This window comes from Psammomys obesus, unplaced genomic scaffold (genome assembly GCF_907164565.1).
Source record: "Psammomys obesus unplaced genomic scaffold, mPsaObe1.curated_primary_1811, whole genome shotgun sequence".
Taxonomy (NCBI): Eukaryota; Metazoa; Chordata; class Mammalia; order Rodentia; family Muridae; genus Psammomys; species Psammomys obesus.
The window spans coordinates 14,669,074-14,690,653 of NW_026592548.1; the positions used below are offsets into that span (position 1 = coordinate 14,669,074).

At 44.9% G+C, this 21,580-nt stretch overlaps 1 protein-coding gene and 1 non-coding gene across 3 annotated transcripts in view; both read left to right on the top strand.

Moving 5' to 3' along the window:
• The first annotated feature begins 1,010 nt into the window (after positions 1–1,010).
• On the top strand, positions 1,011–1,170 carry LOC129682194 (U1 spliceosomal RNA). Its single transcript, XR_008720942.1, has one exon. It is a non-coding gene; the product is annotated as a U1 spliceosomal RNA (small nuclear RNA).
• An 8,935-nt stretch (positions 1,171–10,105) lies between these two features.
• Dnai3 (dynein axonemal intermediate chain 3) overlaps positions 10,106–21,580 on the top strand; it is a 55,310-nt gene continuing 43,835 nt past the window's right edge. The window contains exons 1-6 of one of the 2 annotated variants that reach the window (XM_055614345.1): positions 10,106–10,236; positions 14,139–14,219; positions 14,614–14,652; positions 19,224–19,405; positions 20,563–20,667; positions 21,258–21,404. In XM_055614345.1, the coding sequence (XP_055470320.1) occupies positions 14,153–14,219; positions 14,614–14,652; positions 19,224–19,405; positions 20,563–20,667; positions 21,258–21,404 (540 nt within the window). In that variant the 5' untranslated portion in view covers positions 10,106–10,236; positions 14,139–14,152. Of the gene's footprint in view, positions 10,237–14,138; positions 14,220–14,613; positions 14,725–19,223; positions 19,406–20,562; positions 20,668–21,257; positions 21,405–21,580 lie in introns of those variants that run through there. The other variant, XM_055614346.1, reaches the window with a different exon arrangement.

A 21,580-nucleotide genomic window follows, 5' to 3' on the forward strand; every position in this document is an offset into this window, starting at 1 on the left:
CAACAGAACATTCCCACTGACTTTCTCTGTGAGCTGGAAAACACTGGTGAGATGGACCACCCAGGGACCATTCCAGCAGGTGACCATCCCAGCGGCTGTAAACAGGGTGTCTGATACACACTGAGGCTCACCCAGGTCTGGCTCGCAGACCTGCCCTGCTGAACGTTGCAGACAAGGTGAACTCAGAAAGCATAAAGCATCCATCCAAAGCCTTGGACTGTAAGTCAAAAGACGGGAAATAAAGGGCTGTGGACTCTCCGGGGACTAAGGCACAGGCACTAGAAGAACCCTGGGGAGTCCTGAGAGGCAATGTGAATACAAATCTGTCAGGCAGGACCACAGGAAAAGCGCTTGCCTTGCACACTTGAGGAACTGAATCAGTCCCCCAGAGCCACTTGGCACCCACAATCTCAGTCCTGGGGGGAGGTCAGAAACAGGAGGATCCCTGAGCTCATTGGCCAGCCTGTCCAGTCTAATGGGTGAGCTCCGGGCCAATGAGAGAGCCTGTCTCGCTGTGTTCTTGAGAATGGCACACCATAGGCAGTCAGCGCCCTGCCGCAGCCACGCACGTGCAGCAGCACGGCCACACGCCGGGGCATCCTCACACACACTGGCACACACTCACACACGCACCTTTTAAGTGCCAGGCTGGAGGAATGGCTCGGCCCTTTGGAGCACTTGCTGTTCTAGCAGAGGACCCGAGTTTGGTTCCCAGCATCTGGCAGCAGCATACATCATCTGTAACTCCAGTTCCAGGGTACCAGGTGCCCTACGCTGGCCCCTGAGGACACCACACAAACATGGAGTCAAAGCACTTCTACATGTAAAATAAAAATAAATCCTTACTGCAAAGGCTTGGGAGCAGACTTTAAACTGTGGCCTTTTCTTTACAAAGTCCTTCGAGCTGTTTGACGTAGCATCAGGAATAGCAGGGACTTTGGCTAATTTTAATTACAAGCGCTTGGGATTTGTTTAATTTTTTGTTTTATTTTCATTATCTTGGGGCATGAATACTTACCTGGAAGGGACAATACCATAACCATGAAGGTGGTTTTCCCAGGGTGAGGCTTGTCCATTGGGCTGCAGATGCTCTGACCCCTGTGACATCCCTAAATTCAGGAAACTGCATTAATTTGTGGTAGTGGGAGATTATATTTGAGCTCTCGCCTGGAAACATAAATAGATTTTTTTAAGTTGTAAAATAAGTAAGATTTCCTAACAGATTTTTTTCACAAATTATATCAAGTAGGCAGACCATTTTGCAAACTTTTTTCAACTCCTAGTTCAGTTCTCACAGGCAATTTATAAATGGGACTGTCTTCTTTTATGTCTTTTTGTGTGGGGAAGTGATTTTAGTTTTGTTTTGCAATGGAGTGCAAAAAGTTTACGCTGTTCATTAGCCCGAATCCCAAGTGTGATGGACAGACGAGCTAGATACTCAAAGGATATAACTGGCACACTGTATTCCCATGTGCAATTTGGAAGCATGATTTAATCTCCAATGCCCATATGTCTCTGCGTAGCTTAACACCATCTTCTTGCTTACTGTAGCTGAGTTTGAAATGCGCAATTGTGCAGAAACCATCTGAATTTTGGAGAGGCTTGCAGAAAGAAGTGATGAGCCTCCCTCAGCCCTAGTTCAGCTGAGCTACGTCTGCTAGGGAACAAGGAACATCAGGCTTTGGAATCAGTTCAGTGAGGGTCTAAATTCTTCTATGTCACTTATGGACTTATTGGTAAGAAGTCATCTACTCACCCCTCCTCCGCACTCCCTTTCATGTCTAATCTGTCTAAGGAAATTAGAATGCTGAATATATAATTATTTGTTAATTAGTAAAGGCACATGTTAAGTAAAATGACACATGCAAAGCACTCAGATCTTACATGCCTACAGGTGTTCGCTCTTGGTTTTTGGACAAACTTAATGAAAAAAATCAACTATGGTCATGAATTGCAAAGACTAATATTGTTGAGATGTTAATTTTTGCTCAGTTCATTTATAGGTTGGATCCAGTCCTCACGGGGATTCTAACAACCTGGTTTTAGAACTTGACGAACTAATTCTAAAACTCATGGCAATGCAAAGAGCCTAGAATAACAACAGTTTTTTTTATAAGAACAGAACTAGAATGTTTGCCAGGACTCTTAACGCTGTCTGAGCAAAAGAGTTGCAAAATATACAAAAAGGGTACACCTCAACCCTGGAGCAGCGTCTGGAAATAGGGTCTTATGCATGCATCTGGTCTGTTGGCTTTTAATAAAATAATATCCAGGGGAAAATTAACCTCAATAATCAGCATGGTGATGTTATTGGCTCAATAGAATGTAGTGATGGGACTAAAGAAATGGATCCGTGGATAAGACAGTTTCCTGCTCTTGCAGAGGACCTGGGCTCAGTTCCCAGCACCCACAGGGCAGCTCCCAACCAACTAACGCCGGCTCCAGAGGCTACACCACCATTTACTGGCTCTCCAGGTGCGTGCACACATATGGTACACAGGAACTTCACACACGCACACACAAGTAAAAACAACCTTTTTAAAGTGGTCACAATACATTGACATGAAGCCTAGAGAAAAACGGGCTTTGGCATCAGAGTCAAATGTTTGGGTAGACATTTCTGGAAAACAGTGCAAAAGCGGGAAGGTGAGGCAGTTAGGATCCGATCAGTCTTGCTTCTCACTTTTGCCATAAGTATGTGTTCCTGTATTCCTGCTGATACATCAGCCTCAAATAAAACAAACATCCGCACATTTATACACATGCAACACATACTAATCCTATGAATGGCTATTTCAAAAAGGAAGCTTTGGAAGTAATGTAAGACTCAAAGTTGCCATTTTAACTTAAGATGTTGTATCAGTGTTGCTAGGATGTGCAGATGTATGGTTCAAATATTACCCGATCTACCCCATTGTGTTTCCTAGTGTTTGAGGCATGCATTGCATAAGAATCATTTGATCAACAACACGTGACCTCTAAGATGATGGACCCATGAGATGAAACTAGAGCTGGGACACTCCCAGACCGAGCGATCTGCCATCGCAGCATTTCCTGTCTGTGCACCTCTTGGGATGGTACAGGTACGAACAAGCCGACTGTGCTCACGAGCCTCATCGGCCCGGTGTGTATTGTACAAATACCTGTGGTGCTTTGAGTGAGAATGTCCTCTAGGGACTCGTGGATTTGAACTCTCGGTCCGCGGTTAGTAGCCTTGCTGGAGAAGGACGCCGGTGAGGGCAGGCTTTGAGAGTTACAACCTCAAGCCACTTCTAGATTGCTCCTTCTCGTTCGTGTGTGCAGTTCCTATGTGAGCTCTTGGCTTCCTTTCCCAGCTACCTCCTGCCTCTTCCTGCTGCAGTGGACTCTAATCTCCCGGAGCTGTAAGCCAAGGTAAACTCTGTAAGTCTCATTGCTTTATCACAGCAGCAGCAAAGTAACTAATACACCATCCAAGAGTGATAAAGTTGCGGTCATCGCCTGTATTTTTTATTGTATTTTCAATACAATAAAAAGTTAAGAAGAAGAAAAGTTAACTGTAGAACAGGCTTAGGGGGAATCCTTTTGGAGGGATTTCCAAAGGGCATCAACACCAGAGCAGATAGCAGCTCCATGCGTATTAATGCCCTTGCAAACCATCTAGTAGGACAAAGTTTTCAAGTGAAGGAGACGAAAATGATGATCTTGACCTTTCATGGTCCTGGGTTCATCAGTGGGTTTTGTCTTCATTTTTAAGAAAAAGTAAACAATGTCAAAAAAAATATGAGATATTTTGTGGAATAATAATATAAAGCAAATGTTTTCTACAGCTGCCCAGTATGCTTGTGTGTAGGCACTGCTTTTTAACCCTACTTTATTTTGTTTTCTTCCTCCCTTTCAATCCCTCGGACCTAGGCAGGAGAAAAAGGTTAGAAGGGATGAGGACATAGAACTCTTTGTAGTCAGGATACCCAGCAGTCCAGCTAACCAGCAAACCAGTGAACACACCAGCACCGGCCTTCTTCCTTCTCTGACCCTCTCCTGGAAGCCTCCTCTTCCCCTCTCTTGGGCTCAGGTATTTTTACACTCTCAGAGTCCTCAGAGTTCAACTATCTCCTACTGGCAAAGACCACCCCCTCTCCAAGCCACACGATGCAGTGTTAGCTGTGGTGGGTTAACTAAAAATAGCTCCATATCCCACACTGTGGATTAAAACAAAAACCAATTTACATACTTGTTGTGGTCAATTTTAAAAGTATGGCCTAATGAACCTTTATTATTAGGCTATAATTATTACAATGGTATTCTCTAACCCGTTGTCAATCAAGTAAAGACACAGACACCCGCTGTATTTTATAAAGTACTTGGGGCATTGAGATATTAAACCCCTAAACTAACCTTGCCTCTCAGCCCCATCTCGAGCTACTTCCCATCCACAGTCCCAAAATACTTATTAATGTTCTCCATCTCCTCCTCCACACTCCTTTCCCATGCTAACCCATGGCTCTGGTAGGTCAATCCATTTCCTTCTCCTCTGACCCTCTTTCTTCTCCTTCCTTGTGGTCCCTCAGCCCCAGCCTGTGAACCCCAAGCTTCTCCTCCCTTTCTTCTGCCAAATCCCAAGCTTCAGCATTTTTTATTAACCAATCAGCTTTAAATTAGGTGGAGCAAGGTTTACACAATAAGGACAGGTATATGTGAGAATGTGCTCCTCTGAGCAAAGACAAGATCTTGGAGGCCAGTAATTAACATTAAAATACATAGCACCAGGGCAACCCCCAACACATAACATAGCTGAGTTTCTAAAGAAACCAAAACTTCCACTACACATGTGTGTTTATTTTACTATTGTTGAGAATGTATTTTGCATTGTTCCCTTCTTGTAATTATTTCTTATTATAAAATGACTACAAAGTAGTGATTATTACATGTGATTGAAATAGTCTTTTGTATATCTTGATTTATTACTTGAGAATATCATATATGTATTCAATATATTACATATATAATACATCATATATTATATGTATTACAATATATATTACATCTATTACAATATATTACACTTATATTACATATATAGTACTTCATATCCATCCCTCCTTTTGCTCCTTAATCCCCCAACCTGTGCCACCAGCTTCATATTCTCTCTTTTATCTTTATAACTCACTGAGTCTAATAAGTGCTGTCTATAATGTGCAGGGGTGCGTGGCCACGCATTGGAGCATGCACAACCTACAAGTGGCATACACACAACGAGCCGAGCTGTCAGTGGCCCACAGCTCCCCAGAGAGCATGGGGCCTCTGAGCTCCTCCCCTCTCCACAGTACCGTATCTGCAATCCCGACAGATAGGAGGCCAAGGCAGAAAGATTTGGACTTTGATACCACCCGGGATACAGAGCAAGAAACTCTCTCAAAATAAAATCGATTATGAGTCACAACTCTTAAGCATTTGCGGAGCAGTCAAGAAGAGAAAATTGCCACTGTGGGATGAAGAGCGCAGGAAGAGCAGCAGGCCAGGATCTCGTGAGTTGCTGTTTGAGTGAGCTCTTGAGCTTCAGGTGCTGTCGAGGGCCTCTCGTGTTGTTTAAGGGCTAGCTGACTTAAGGCAGTTTTCATTTCCTTCCCAAGCGGGTTCTGTTAACCATAATACAAACAGCTAAGGAGCTGAATACTGGCATTTGGTAAACAAGCCTCAACTTTGTTCAAATACAGTTACCCTCAAGTTTCTATAAATTTATTTTATAGAAACTCCTTTTACGGCCTGGGTAACAAATATTTCACAGACTAGAGACAAATATCCCCTGAGTGGCACTGATCTAAAAGACATATTTTGGGCGTTTGTTATCTTGGGGAAATGCCTAGCAGAGGCAGAGTTTGATATTCAAAATTACATGTAAGCATCACCAAAGAACTCATTTTGAACAGTATTTAAGATTCTGATTGAGCAACAAATTCACTGAAATGTATGCCATAGCGAGGCATTGTGCAGAGCTTCCCACAGCAATGCCAAGCAAGAAGGGACACACAAAGGTTTACCAGAAGTCTGGAAAGGCTAAATTTGGCATCTGGTCTTAGTAATACTATGCAAACATATTCATCCATATCTAGTAGGAATAAGGGATGTGGTGATCAATCTTGTCAAACTGACAGGATCTAGAATGACCTAGAAGTCAGGCCTCTGGGCCTGCCTGTGAGAGATTAACTCAGTTAGGTTAACAGATGGAAGGACCCATGCTAACTGCAGGTGGCATCACTCTATAGACCTGCGTCCTCGACTGAATCAAAAAAGAAAGTGAGCTGAGCACAGCATTCCCCACCCCCTCACTGTGGGAGCAACAGAGCCGCTGCCCCAATCTCTTCCTGCCATGTCCAATGGTGGGTCCACTTGAGACCCAGTTTAAACCCTTTCACTCTCAAACTGCTTCTCTAAGAGTGTTTTTATCACAGAAACAGGAAAATCACCCAATGGGGGGGGGTCTATTATTAATATACATGCTCTTGGTCACAATTCAAATAATTAAAAATAAATTTTTCCAAACTAGACAGATTGGGGGACTGCACACTAAACTGTTAAAAAGTGGGAGAGGAACACTGACTAGCCTCAGGGATGGGAGAATTATCTTTTGACTAAACCTCCTGACTTGTTCCCTCACATGACAAAGCTATTTAACATGAATAAAGGAGCTGGCTCCTTGGCTGAGAGAAGAATGGTTCATTGTCTCCTCCAGCTCTCTCTCTCTCTCTCCTCTCCCCTTCCTTTCTCCAAGAGAAAGTTCTTTGTGGGAACGAGGACTGCCTGAGGAGCTTGCCTGTGATCTACAAGGAAGGCTCTCCCCACCCTTTTCTGGTTTACTCTGAGGGAAGCACTGAGCTTTGGAAAATTTAGTTTGTCAATGCCACTTGTTCAGACAGTAACAAATTTAGGCTTACGTATAATTTTCTTTCTTTAAATGCAGTATTATTACTTTTAAAAAATATTCAAAATGCCCACAGGTTAAAAAAAATTAGACATCCCTGGTGTTTGCTCACTGATGCTCAATGCCTGCAAAGACCCAAGGTCCCTCTCATCAGCGTACAGCGGCTCTCTACCCACCATCTGTACAGTACAGCTCATGGGCAGGGACAGACAGAGCCTGAATCCTTCCAAGGCCCCACCGGATTCAACTACCCTACACAGGCCATGGGAATGCCTTCCTCCTCTTACTCACTTTAGTGTAGTACACATTCTGACTTCGCGCCAAAGTCTTCTTGGTTTTGCCTTTTTCTGATTACTGCATGGGGCTTAGGAGATGGCTCTGCCAGCAAAGTGTTTACTATACAAATATAAGGGCCTGAATTTGATCCCCAGAACCCACCTAAAATAGCCAGGAATGTGTCGTGTGTGTGTGTGTGTGTGTGTGTGTGTGTGTGTGTGTGTGTGTGTGATCCTGGTGTTGATGAGGCAGAAATAGGTGGATTTCTAATGTTCTATGGCCAGCCAGTCTAGTCTGCTTGATGAGCTTCAGGCCAGTGTGAGAACCTGTCTCAAAAAAAAAAAAAAACAGATGGATGGTTTGTGAGGAACAAGATCCAAGGTTGTCTTCTGCCTCTGCACATGTATGCACGCATGCTCGTGCACATGTATGCACATCCATGTACGCACACACACACCTGCACACAGGAGCTTGCACACTCAGGTGCCTATACAAGCACACACCATATTTATTAGAATTGGTGCCTTCCATCAATAGCTACAGGTCAGCCTCTCTGTCCGACCTTCTCATTTCTGAGACTGAGAATTCACTGGGAGATGTTCCTCTGTTCCCTCTACCGTAGGCTGCGACGGTTCCCCAGGCACCTACAAGTAATCTCTCGGGAGCTCAGAGTTCAAACCAGGATGCTTCTTTCCCTCTCACCTGTCCTCTCTTCCAGGCACACCGCTGCAAATAACGAAACAGCCTGTCCACAGCCCTCCATTCCGAGCTCTTAGAAACAGCAACAACATTACTAAAACCCAGTCTTATCTCTGACTTGTCAGATTTTCTACAATAGATTCAATTTGAAATTTTGCTAGGTATCATTTTCCATTGTAAATTGAAATTTTGCTAGGCATCATTTTCCATTGTAAATTGTAAATTTCCATTGCTCTACTCACTACTCTTAACTAACAAAACTAAGACTAATTTTTAATACCTTCAAAATTGAGGAAATTTGAATCCATGCCCCCTGAGAAGGCATAAATGTTCACCAGTCATCCTGGTGGCCAGTCTTCTGGCCACTCCCACCGAAGAACAGATGATGGCAATCATGAATCTGCAACATGAAGAAATCAGCAAACACTTCCCATTTCTTTTTTTACTTCCTTGGTATTGTGACTTATGACTCATTCCTTGGGGTGTGTCTAAAGAAAAGATGACACCAAGACCTGTGTCTCAACCAAATCACAAGGTTACAATCATCCCGAAATCTAACAGGATTGTGGGGAAGTTTTTTAAAGGAAAATATATCATTTGAAGGACTAAAAATAGCCTTTGTTAATATCTCTTGCATTTATTTTCCAGAATGAACAGTTAAGCAATTATACATATTCACATAAAATGTATCACGTACATAACATTACATTTCTGTTACATACGTGTATATATTATATATGTGTATATTATATAAAATCTATGCATCAGCAGCCGTGTTGGATGAGATCAATTTAAAGGAATGAGGTCTTACTTCAGCCTTAGAGTCAAGAATGGAGATGTGTGAAAAGTGGCCACAGCTGATCTCAAATGGAAAAGCAAGAAAGCGCACCAAATTCTTCTGCGTGCTTACATGGCTTTGAGAGGAGATGGTGTTTGAGCTGAGCCCTGAATGATGAAGGGCCTTATGAAGCAGTGAAGACGGAGAAAGGTACACAGACTGAGGCAGAAATCGAAGAAACAACCACGGTTTCAAGAGGAGAAGGCATCGTTGGGGAGCCAGCAGTAGCCACTGCGGACAGGCTGTCTCCTGAGATGGAATGTCAGGGCAGAAAACCAAGTGATGAGCATGTCACGGCTGTCTGTTGTTTCGTTTTCATTCAATGTTATGTCTATTTTAGTCATCAGGGGCTTTACGCATTTTAAATTTGACATAAACACTAATACAATGTGGAACAGAATACCAAACTCTCAAAAAAAAAAAAAAAAAGTAATCTTGTTGTGAATGAGTCATAGACCAAGTGTCCATGTGAGGAGCAGGGGAGAACTTTAAGTCTATGGTCTTCACCTCGAGCGCTGGGTTCTGCCCAGCTTTGAGCGAATTTTTGCGTCTGAATTTAGTAACCCTCACACTTATGCGGCAAGTGCTCCTACCTTTAGCCTACTGCTAGCCCTTTGCCCCTGAGCTTTCATGCCCCTGGGTTCCTAGAGGTGGATCAAAAGTGCTGGGCCAAACCTTGGTTGCGTTGGGAGTACGGGGTAGATGTGAAGATGGAAATGGAGTGATAACGCTATCTGGCGTTTGCCAGCTGTCAGATTACAAATTAGCAGTTCTAATTTGCGTTTTTAAAGAAAGGTAGAGAAGCCTGCAGAGATGAGCTTGGCCCTCACAATCCCAGGTGTCCCGTAGTCAGATGAAATGATCCTTACAACCCACAGGGAGTCAAGCTTTCCCTCTGCGTCTTGGACTTCCGGCTGGAGCCAAACTATACAAAATTACTTTGGGGGGAAAAATGCACCTCAGTAGTCAGGGATGTTCAAGACAAACCGAACGCAGCTTCCACTCCACACACCAATTTCATGCAGGTTCCTAGGTGTATCCTGCTCCCTTCAACAGGGAAGTCAGGAGGCTGGCCGAGGGGCTGCCCAGCGGCACCCCACAAGGACTCCCCTCTGAGTAACGCTGCAGCGGAGGCGAGGCAAGAAAGGCATGGACCTGGGGACAACCGGACCACTGCCAGGCGCCGACCGGAAGCGCTTGCTGGTGGGAAACTGACCAAGGTTACTTTGGGTGACGTCACCACAACAGGACAACCAATCACAAGCCTTCTATGAGAGACTCTCTGCGAGCAGACACTGTATTGGTGAAGGGGTTTTTGTCAGTCTCAGCAGAAAGGACCTCCCCCACCCCGCCCCTTAGCAACGGACGCGTCCTAGCAATACCCGCCGGGCAGCTGTTGCTGGAGATAGGAGATTTATTTTCTGAGCGAGAAGCCACAGGCTCCCACCTCCAGCTCTCTCGAAGGAGCTTTTCTCCCGGGAACTGCCAGGAGACTGATTTCTTTTCCCTTTAGTGATTCCAGGTAAGGGCGGTTCAGAACGGGAAAGGAGGCATGGGAAAACGAAATATCTCATTACCATTTCATGGGTGTTTGGAAACCTCCCTGTATGTGCTAGTGTCAGTGAAGTCTAGAAAATAAAGAGATATTTTTTCCCTACTTTCAAAATATCCTTCCAGCCCAAGCCAGTGAGACAAACACAGCTACGACAGAGCAGTTAACGGGTGTTCTAAGAATGCTGGAGGCAGAGAGCAGATACTGTCTTTTCTTGCTCTCGAATTGCCTGGTATGCAATAAATTATGAGTAAAAGAAAATGAGAATGACGTGATCTTGGTTACTCATTATCACAGTAGAAGATTAATGTGGACTGAAGCAATCACCGGGGGATGGGAGAGGGCTAACCAGGAGGAGGAATAGAGAACATGAACTCACTGAAGGAGGGTTCTTGTCTCGTTCCCCTAGTGATTAGCATATCTAGGACCTAATTGCTGCCCAGTGTGACCTTTCTCCTCCTCCTGCTGTGCTGAACGCTGACTGTGTCCACAGCATCTCCCTGTGGTGACAGGGAGATGAATGTTTGAGGACCTCTGTCAGGTCCTCAACAGCGCCACTGAAATACGTCAGGACAAGACTGATTCAGGCTGAGTGAAAAAGCAGACCACCAGTGCAGCATTATCCCCCGATAAATACTCCTAAAATTGCAGAATCAACTCTTGAAAGTAGAAGGGACTTGGGGAATTCGCATTTCAAGTGACAATAAGCTTACACTGAAAGAGAGTGTCTTTGTATAGGGAAGAAACTTGATCGTTGTTTGCATAGGTCAGTAACAGTATACAGCAGTAATGGCGGTTATAGTAGTTAGGAAGTGTGTGTGTGTGTGTGTGTGTGTGTGTGTGTGCGTGCGTGCGTGCGTGTGTGCGCGTGAGCCCCTGTGTAAGTGCCTGTGCTGCAGCTGTATGATGCTGGGTGTAAATGAGTATTTTGAGCCAGATGAAACTGGATAGAAAACGGGGAGGAGCATACTGATGAAAAACCTTCCAAAAGAGAATGGTTTGAATGTATGGTTCTGGAGAACGAGATGGAGAACAACACTCACTTTGAAAAGCCGGGACAGCCATTTATTGCAGAATATTTAAAAAGTAGAAGTGTGGACCAGGGGGTGCTCAGTAGGTAAAGGAGCTTGCCACCAAGCTGGGCGGCCTGAGTGTGATACAAACGCAGAAGGCAGAGGGAGAGGACCAACTCCAGCAAGGTGCCCTCTGCCCTCCACACACATACAAAAATAAGTAAACGATACACAACTACATAAATAAATCAGTAAATAAATATGTATCTTTAAAAAAATTAAGTAGATAGTTGAGGACTGGGGAGATAATTCTGTTGGCTAAATGCCCAGGCTGTGGGCACCTGAGCTTGATCACAAAAAAATCAAGTTAAAAAGCAGGATAAAGAGGCTGGAGGAATGGCTCCCTAGTTAAGATCACGTGATCCCCCTGTAAAGGGCCCAGCACCACCTAGTAGGCCACAGTCATTGGTAGCTCCGGTGCCAAGGGATCTGATTCCTTCTGAATGCCACACACACACACAAAATAAAATAAATAGCAAATCTAAAGAATTTTTTTTCAAGACAGTTTTCTCTGTGTAGCCCCGGCTGTCCCAGAGCTCACTCTTTAGTCCAGGCTGGCATCTCTTCCTCCTTAGGGCTGTGATCAAAGGGGTGTGCCACCACTGCCCAATGAAAACTGGACCTGTGGTTACACACACTTGTAATCAGCATTGCTGAAGCAGAAGCAGCAAGATTCCCATTGCTTGATGGTCACCTAGCGTTGCCTACTTGGTAAACTCCAGGCCAGTGAGAGACCCTGTCTCAGAAATAATAGTAGGTAGACAGCCATGCCACCAGAATTTGTTCTGTGGCACACACACAGGCATGCTGCTGCGCACATACAAGGTGGGGAAAAGGAGGGGAGAGAACAGAAATGTTTTAAAATGTCAGAATTATAAAATGTTGACCAAAGCATAAATTGTGCCTTTATCAATGAAGACCATTGTTTTAAATGGTTCTGTTTGCATGCTGGATAGTTTAAGGTCAACTTGACACAAGCTAGAGTCATCTGAAAGAAGAAACCCTCAAGTAAAAAAACTCCCTCGGTAAGATCCAGTTATAGAGGATTTTCTTAACTAGTGATTTGATGGTGAGGGATCCAGCCCATTGTGGGTAGGGCCATGCCTGGGCTGGTGGTCCTGGGTTCTATAAGAAAGCCTGGTGAGCAAGTTATGAGGAGCAAGCCAGTAAGCAGCACCCCTCCATGACTTCTGCATCAGCTCCTGCCTCCAGGTTCCTGCTCTGCTTGAGTTCCTGACTTCCTCCAATGATAGACTATGATGTGGAAGAGTAAGCCAAACAAACCCTTTCCTCCCCAACTTGGTTTTGGTCATGGTGTTTCATCACAGCAACAGAAACCCCAATTACAATATATTTACAACAGCAATTAATAAAATGTGACTAAGATTAAGTTCACAGAAAAGCTGAGGCAGAAATGTCTTAAATCCAATGCCAGTGCTGGTAGACAAATAGGGAAATCCTTTCTCAAAAAAAAAAAAATCCTTAAAATGCAAATGAAATGCTTCAAACTGCCTGGCATAAACACCTGTGTGATTATTTATAATTATCACTATTTAAAAATACGCACATTGGACATCCAAGGCACAGCACAAAATGTGCTTGCTGTGCAAGTCTGAAGAGCTGAGGTCAGTCCCCTGAGCTTACATAAAGGAGGCAAAAGAAAAAAGTCCACAGCCTTGTCCTTCCAGTGCCGCACAGGCACAGCGGCACACGCAGCACCCTCCATCCCCCACTTCACGCATGTGCACACATGCCCAAAGATGACATAACATTTTCAGTGCACACGAGAAAGAAATTTCTGGAAAAACCCACAGACACTCACACTTTGGTGAGTTTTTTGTAGTGAAGGGTAAAGAACAACAAAGACCGGTGATGTGTTAGCCACCGGCTACAGAATAATGCTGCATCTGTGTTGACGTTGATTTGATAACAGAAGACAAGCCTCTCTAAAGTGACAGACTTAACAATGACACAGTTTCTATCACTTTTATTGAGCCTTCACAGCCCCCTTGTGAGGGAGACTTTATTTTATCCCACTAAGGAAGGAAACAAACAGACACTATGAAGATCTGTAGTTTGCCCAGGACCGTTCAGCTAAAAAGCAAAGACTTTCTAAATCCTGAAATAGACAGACCCATGAAGTCACATGTGCTGTGCGGTAGCCCAGGCTGGCCTGTAGCCCAGGCTTGCCTCTGATGCATGGCAGTCCTCCTCCTTCAGCCTCCCCTCAAATACTCTAATGACAGTCATGCCACGATACCTGGCTCTGAAATCACACATCTAAGCATTTAGGATGAGTTTACGGAGGGCATCTTGACAGGGGTTTGATGTCATGGGGACGACCTTGTCCAGTGCCATATTCTGTCAAAGCACCTGCGATGGCACACATAAGACCATGATGGTCACATGCTCACATGGCAAGACAAAGGTATGACCTGAATTATATCTGCTTAGAAATTATGTGTATACACATATATGTGTGCCGTGGGCCTGCCTCATCCCATGGACTCACCTTTGCAGCTGAGACACTTGTGAAGAGATAGCTGCAGAGAGCTGGACCCCGGCGAAGCGGGCGTGCTCATGAGGCGCCTCAGCCAACAGCTCCACAGAGAGGGGACCTCATCAATCACGTTGCTGTCGTTGCACTAAAACCTTTAGCCCTGGCACACGAGTTCCTGCTGAAAATGCACTGTTGCCCTCGTCCAGGCCCAAACCTAGAAAACATTATGTTCACTAAATACAGATGCTTCACCCCTGAAAGGGTAAACCAGGATTTAACAGCAGTATCTCTTTTTACAGCCTACATTACAGCCATGGCACCGAAAACAAAAAAGAGCCCCCAGAAAAAGCATAAAAAGAAGGCCAAGCAAACCGCGCTAGGTAGGCGTCGTTGTTGTCGTTTATTTCTTTGTGGAATTTTTGTGGCTTTATTTCTTATGTGTGTGTGATGTACCGTGTAATGGGTCGCTTTAACTATCAACGTGAAATGAGATGCGCTTGCTATCATGAAGTCAGGCACTGCAGAGTTAAACGTTTAGATTTATGTTAAATGCATTCCCACCTGTTTTCCTACAACATTAACTATATGCCACAGTGACCAATGGTTACTCTGTCAGAAAGACAGTTGCCTGCTCCTTCTGTACCTAGTCACGTGAGAGTTGAATCCTCCAGCCCACGTTTTTAGTTGTATTTTATGTCTGATGTTTTACAATATTATATCAAAGTGAGAGAATCTGACTTTAAAATGTGAGTTTGCTGTTTCTTTTTGTCCCAGATACTGAAGAGGAGGAGGCCATGAACATGGAGAGCATGGGTGAGCAGAGAGAACACTTAGACTATGTTACTTAGAGCCTCGCTATGTAGCCAGTGAGCATGGAGAGCATGGGTGAGCAGAGAGAACACTCAGAACACGTTACTTAGAATCACACCAACTTCGTACCTGCCTGCCCCAGCCTCTCCCACACTTGGACTGGATCTGTTAAAATAAAGAAAAAAATAAACACAGAAAGATCTTAGATGGAGAAATAGATTTAGGCAATGCAGTCCTTTAAAAAAGAAATCTACTGAGATTGTTGAGGGCTGACAATATGGCTCAGTAGATACAGCACTTTCCAGACAAGCCTGACAACCCGAGTTTGGTCCCCATAACCTCAATAAAAGTGAAAGGAGAGGATGAGAGATGGCTCAGTGTTCGTGAGCACCAAAAAGTCTTTTGCTCTTCCGAAAGTCCTGGATTTGATTCCCAGCCACATGTGGTGGCTCACAACTCCAGTTCCAGGGGTTCTGATGCCCTCTTGTGGCCTCTGCAGGCACTGCACACACGTGGTGCACATCATGGTGTTTGTGCAGGCAAAACACCTGTACACATAAAATAAAAATAATCTCTAAAACATTAAAAATTGCAAAATAGAGTGGAAGGAGGGTACCAACTTCACAGTTGTTTTCTGAGCACCAAAGCTCCTCCCTGTGTACCCATGCCTACATCCATACAGCATGCGCTGCTGGACACCCACACACATCCATCCATCCTTCATGCACTGCTGTGCACACATGCTCACACACATACACAAATCACTGCTGTGCAGCCACACACACACACACACACACACACACACTGCTGTATACCCACACCCACACACGTACGCCACACACATACTCAGCAATAATTTCTAACTTATCATGAGAGTATTGGAAGGCGTTTTGTTAGATGCCTGCACATTGTTGCTTCTTTCAGAAGAGCATATTGAAAACTGGAGCTCAAAAGGCAATACTCATCTGATACCAGCTCATTTTCACTGTGGCCATGGCCAACAGCCCTGCAGCTGACAACCGGGGAAGCTCCAGAGTCCCCCTCTGTTCCCCGGGCCTTGCTCTGTCTCTTGGGAGCAAATGGCATCCCACTAACTAACCTCTAGGCCCAAGTGAGCATCTCTCACTGCTGATCTCCACAGCCCCAGTTCTGTTGCCTCTGGTCCTGATGCTGTCCTCAGAACATGGCTTAAAACCCAGAGAGCAGCCATTCTTGTTAAGTTTCACCACAGACTGCGGTTTGGCAGAGTCCTTGGACCTTGCTCTATTCCGCCTGCTATGATGGGGCAGAAAGGCACTGGACTGTAGAGGACCTGCAATTCTGCTAGCTGTCTCTTGTTTACAGCGACCACTGATTGCCTGCCTCATCTACAAATAGCCTATAATGTTTGCTAACTGCTACATACGGAAATGTTAAATCCTATTTTTAAATTGTCTTTAAAATGTCCAATTAGTAAAAGTGAACCATTTTTATATATTTAAAAAAAATGCTAAGCTAGTAGAATCTGAAGTGTGTGTCTAGTGGAACAGGAAACATGAAGCACAGTCTTGAGGCTGGGGAACCACCTCAAATTCAAGGCCAACCATGGTAAATTCTAGGACAGCCTTGGATTTCACAGTGTGAGATCCTGTTCCAGATTTTACTTTTGTTACCATGATAAAATAGCCAGACACAAAAGCAACATCAGGGAGGTAGGGTTTATCTGGCTCCCAAGTCCAGGCTTGTCCCTTAGTGAAAGGGAAGTAAAGGCAGGTCCTTCAAACTGCTACTTCCCTCACATCCTCAGTCAAGAGCAGATAAAAATAAATGCATGCGTCCTTTCTTGCACTCAGCTGGCTTTCTTCTTTCTCTTACAACTCAAGCCACTGCCACACACATCCCACTCCACCCCTGCCTCGGGAATGGTGCCACCCACAGTGGGCTAAAACTGCCCACATCTTCTAATTAGGATCATCCTCTACAGACATGCCCAGAAGGCCAAGCTACTGTAGATAATCTTTCCCAGGTGACCCTACGCTGCACTGTGTGGACAAAGCTAATGACCACAGACTCTGTCCCAAAAGACCCTTAAACATCAAATTACAGCTTTGAAGGGAGAACATGACTTTTGTCTCTTTCCAGTTTCTTGGGAGGCAGGCAGCACCCTGCCTTTCTGAACACCTGCATTAGCGTACACCTGCTCCTTTCCCACCCCGGTGTAGAGAAGTGCACAGTTCCTCCCAGCTGCTTCCTACAGGAACTACAGAGCCCTTACTATGCCCTCTATTGGAGAAACCACCACAGGTTTCAACCACTTCCGGAGGAACTTGGTTAACTGAAAAGTCGCTAACTAAAAATGTTATTTTTCATACTCCTGAGGGAAATAAAGGTGGGTTTCTCTGGTACTGAGAATTAATTTGTATTCCAAATGACTGTTGCACCAGCTAATTGCAGTTTAAAATATAATCCCAAACATAATCCGAGTTTTGCACAAAATCATTTCAGACCCTCAAATGACCTGAATAATTATCCCATAGAGCAACCAGGGAGCAGGATACTTCTGCAGAGAAATAAGCACAGAATTCCAACCTAAGGCAACACATCTCGCCCCACCGTGCTGGTACATACACACAGCCGCTGGGAGGAGGATGAAAAACATGGCGCAGTGTGGTGGAGAAGGCGAGGCTTGGCCCTGGGGCCCCAGGAACTCAGAGATGAGATAACACGCTGTAGGAAGACAGAGATTGACTGGCAGAAGCTAGTGATGTGGAATAGGATAAGAAACTGGAAAAGCTCCTGGTTGAAGGTTGGTAAAAGGCTGGTGAAAGGCTCCTTTGCCCTGTTGCATCCTCTCACCCAAGGCACACCACTGCTAGGGACTGGTCTGGGGTAGGAGAACAAACCGGAAGACCAGGAAGCGGAAAGAACCTAAAAGAAAATCCCCATACGCTTAGACCAGTACTTTCGCTTCTAAAACTATCCCAAGACAACGGTTTGTGATCCAAGAACAACACATAAGCTTCTTTAATTTGTAAGAATAGTTGTAATAAACAGAAGCAAATAAGAGAAACTGAGCCCTCACCAATAAGAAGATGATCAAACATCGTGCTTCAGAAATAAGTCCATTTAAAATAATGTTTCAGAGATGGTTTTTAATGTCATAGCAGAAATACACGTAACAGTAAAGTGTTAAAAGCAGTATTCAGAATTTTTTAAAGGTCTACATGGATGGATAGAGCAAAATATTAATAATTAATAAGGATATTATTTATTTATTAATAAAAATTAATTGGTTGCTTTTTCTTTTTATTTTGCTCAAGATTTTGTGTGTGCACATGCATGCTTGTGTATGAGTGGGCACATGTGTGCGTTTTTGTGTGGTAGTCAGAGGACACCTTTGGCTATCAATTGCTCCTCAGCCACCTGCTACATTTTGTTTGTTTGAGATAGAGTCTCTCTTGGCCTGTAACCTTTCAAAGTACATGAGGCTGCCTAGCCAAGAAGCTCCTGAGATCTTCCTGTCTCTAGCTCCCTTCTCAGTGTTGCTGGCGTTGCAAGGCTATCTCCCTATGCCCACGGGTGTGGCAGGTGGAACTCTGGTCCTAAGGTTTGCAAGGCAAAGAAGCCATTTACTGAGACATCTTTATAGCCTGTGGCTCAAAATGTTTATAGCAAGTGTAATTACTTGAACTATAACACAATAAATTTAGAGTCTCACTTTTTTTTTTTTTTTTTTTTTTTTTTTTTTCTGAGCTGCAAGGAAGGCCTTTACTTCTGGGGTGTTGGGAAGTCCCATTCTGATGGTATCTGCTCAGGGAGGACTGAAAGACTGGAAGGTAAAGCTGCTGAGCAGTCACCAGGCTAGAGGACAATGCAAAGAAAGGAATGTGGAATGGCCAGCCCTCCCAAGTGCCACAGCCTTTGAGGGGCAGGACCAGCTCAGCACAGTGCTTGGACATCAACATGGCTTCAATCGGCAGCCCAGTCTGGACACATCCCCATGGCCTTTGGTGGGAACACAAGCCTCAGGCATCAACACAGACCCTGGCTGCGATAGGCCCACAGACCCAGACATGGCCCCTGGTGGCAGCATGGGCCCGGGTGTCACCATGGCCTCAGGTGGCCACTCAGATCAGTGTGTCTCCTGGCAGGGGCACAGTCCTCAGACATCCGCATGTCTCAGCAGCAGCCCAGACCACTGACATCTGGATGGCCTTTGGTGGCAACGTGGGCCACAGCCATCAACACAGACCCTGGCTGCGGTAGGGCCAGGGACCCGGACAGGGACCTTGGTGGCAGCCATGGCCTCAGATGGTTGTGCAGGCTCCTCATATCCACCTGTTCCTCACTTCCATTGAGTCTCCAGCTCCACCTCTCTCCACAGTGCACAAACCAAACCGCTCAGCTTTGCTTTCTCCCCCATCTCTCCACTGCATACTCCATCTTTCCCATCTCCCCCGCACATATTCACTGATTGTAGTGGCACCTGCTGTGTGGCCAGAGTGGGCACTTGGGTGTCTTTTTTAACCAAGACAATGATTTAAAATTAAACAATTGCACATTCCCTGTGTCCAAATTCCACTTCGTGTTCACAGGCCATCCAGAAATCTATCCATTAGTAATAACTACCAAGACTCAGGAAATATTCAGCTGTCGAGCAGAGGAAGACATGACCGATGAACAACAGTATAAGCTCATCAGAAAAGAAGACATCCTGGCAGACCTGCTAAACCGAGCTGCAGTATCCGACTTCCACCCAGTCAAAAGGATTGTCCGGGTAAATCCAAGCTTGCTCTTTGCTCTCATTCCCAACCCAGGAATTTCCCAGAATACAGCACAAGACAGAGAAGATTTGCCATGCAATTGCCTTCCCCTTACTCCCAGCCCCCTGGGCATCCTGTGTGAGGACCATACCTGAAAGGCTCATTCTTACCCTATTACTTAGAATCTAGCTGGTGTGGTGGTACTTGGGAGGCTGAGGCCAACCTGGGATATAGAGCAACTTCCAAACCATCCTGAGCTACAAAGTTAAGACCCTGTCTCAAATATTTTTGCTTATCCTGCTTTAAATCGTTTAGTGGGTGGTTTTGGTCCTGCTTCTCCTCCTGGCATATAGACTGCACCAACCTACATTTTCTAATGCTGGGGGATTGGAGTGGGTAAGTGTACCTCTGTGAGTGAAGGAGCATGTGTGTGTGTGTGTGTGTGTGTGTGTGTGTGTGTGTGTGTGTGTGTTTTGTGGGGGCCGGAAGTCAGCCTCAGGGGTCTTCCTCAACAGCACTCCGCTTTCTTTTTCTAGACAAGGCCACTCACACTGAACCTGGGACCCCTCAGCTAGGCTTGACTGGTTGGCCAATGAGTTGACATTCCCTGTGTCTCCCCCGATCCCAGCACTGAGGTCATATAGGCCAAATCACTGCGCCCCAGTCCTTACGTGGATACTGGGAATCTGAACTCAGGTCCTCATGCCTCAGCAACTAAGCCATCTTCCCCTTCCCCATCCCCGATGTTTCCCTGTTTCGGTTAGAAATAACATTATGTAATAATGGACTGGGGAAGTGACTCGGCTCTTCAGAGCACTAGCCCCTCTTCACAGGTTTGGTTCCCTTCATCCTCCTGGCGCCTCACAACTAGCTGACTCCAGTTTTCCTGTGACTGCCATACAAATGAAGCACACACGTGGTGCACATAAATACATTCAGACAAAGCACTTATACATATAAAATGAAAATAAATAAACTTGGCGGGTTTTTTTCTTTAATCATATGGTGAAATGTCCATGGATCCACTGTGTTTTAATCAAATATTTTGGGGATTTGGGTTTAGCAGGCAGATTATCACTACATTTACACTTCAGCCCATGCTGGTTTACTGCTGGCACATGCGGAAGCTGAATGAACATTGACCCTCACCCTCTGCTGATGTACCCCGCAGGAATACCCAGGGGAGGAGCTTCTCCTCGTTTATGACAAAGACTTCAAATATGGACACAACTTTTACCTCGTTGGAACTGAGGAGGGCAAGGAAAACTATTTCAAGGTAAATAAATCCCAAGGCCTTGCAGGCTGGCTGCGGAAGGAAGCAAGGCTTCTGAGACATCCTAGGTCCCTAGACATAGCTGTGTTCCCTGGGCTCAGCTCAGCTTCAGAATGGTGGGCTCTATCCTAGATCTGTGGAGGAACTCAGGAGCACAAATTAAACCTCAGGGTTATCCCAAATAGAATATATATATACACACACACACGTATACACACACAGGTGTGTGTGCATGTATGTATATGTATATAGATATTTTCCCTCTTATCAAATAACCCTTTATAAACTCAGGGAAACTGACCTTTTTATTCTAACCATCGAACTTAGCAAAATCCATATTATTTGTAAGGAGGGGCAGCAAGAAGAGGGTGTCTGTCCTCCTCCTCCTTCATCTTTGTTTCTCCTTGTCATCTTTCTATATCCTGATGTCTTTTACATTGCATATCTTTCTCTCACCCCTCCCCCAACCCTTTCTGGCTCCCATGACTTCTGCAATGGGAAGGGCTTCTTGCACCCACATAAAAGTCAGGTTAATTGTGAGAGACACGCACGTGGGACATTTGAGCAGCTGTTTGCTTGGTGGTGTGTTCTAGGCCTTAGAAGTGCCAGAGGAACAAGAAGAGCTCAAGGATCATGCTCAAGAAGTGTACATATACAAACCGCCCGTCTCCAAGCCCTGGATATCTTTTGGCAGTGAGAAAGAAATTGAGGAAGAATCCGTCAAGGAATCAAAAAAACGGGTCAGAGTCTTCATAGTGCTCTCCTGTCTTTACCTCTTTACCTCCCAATAAATGGAGATTGTTCTTTCTGGGGACCTACACATGCTACTGGGGAGTGCAGGGTTTCTTTACCTCTTCTTCTTCTTCTTCTTCTTCTTCTTCTTCTTCTTCTTCTTCTTCTTCTTCTTCTTCTTCTT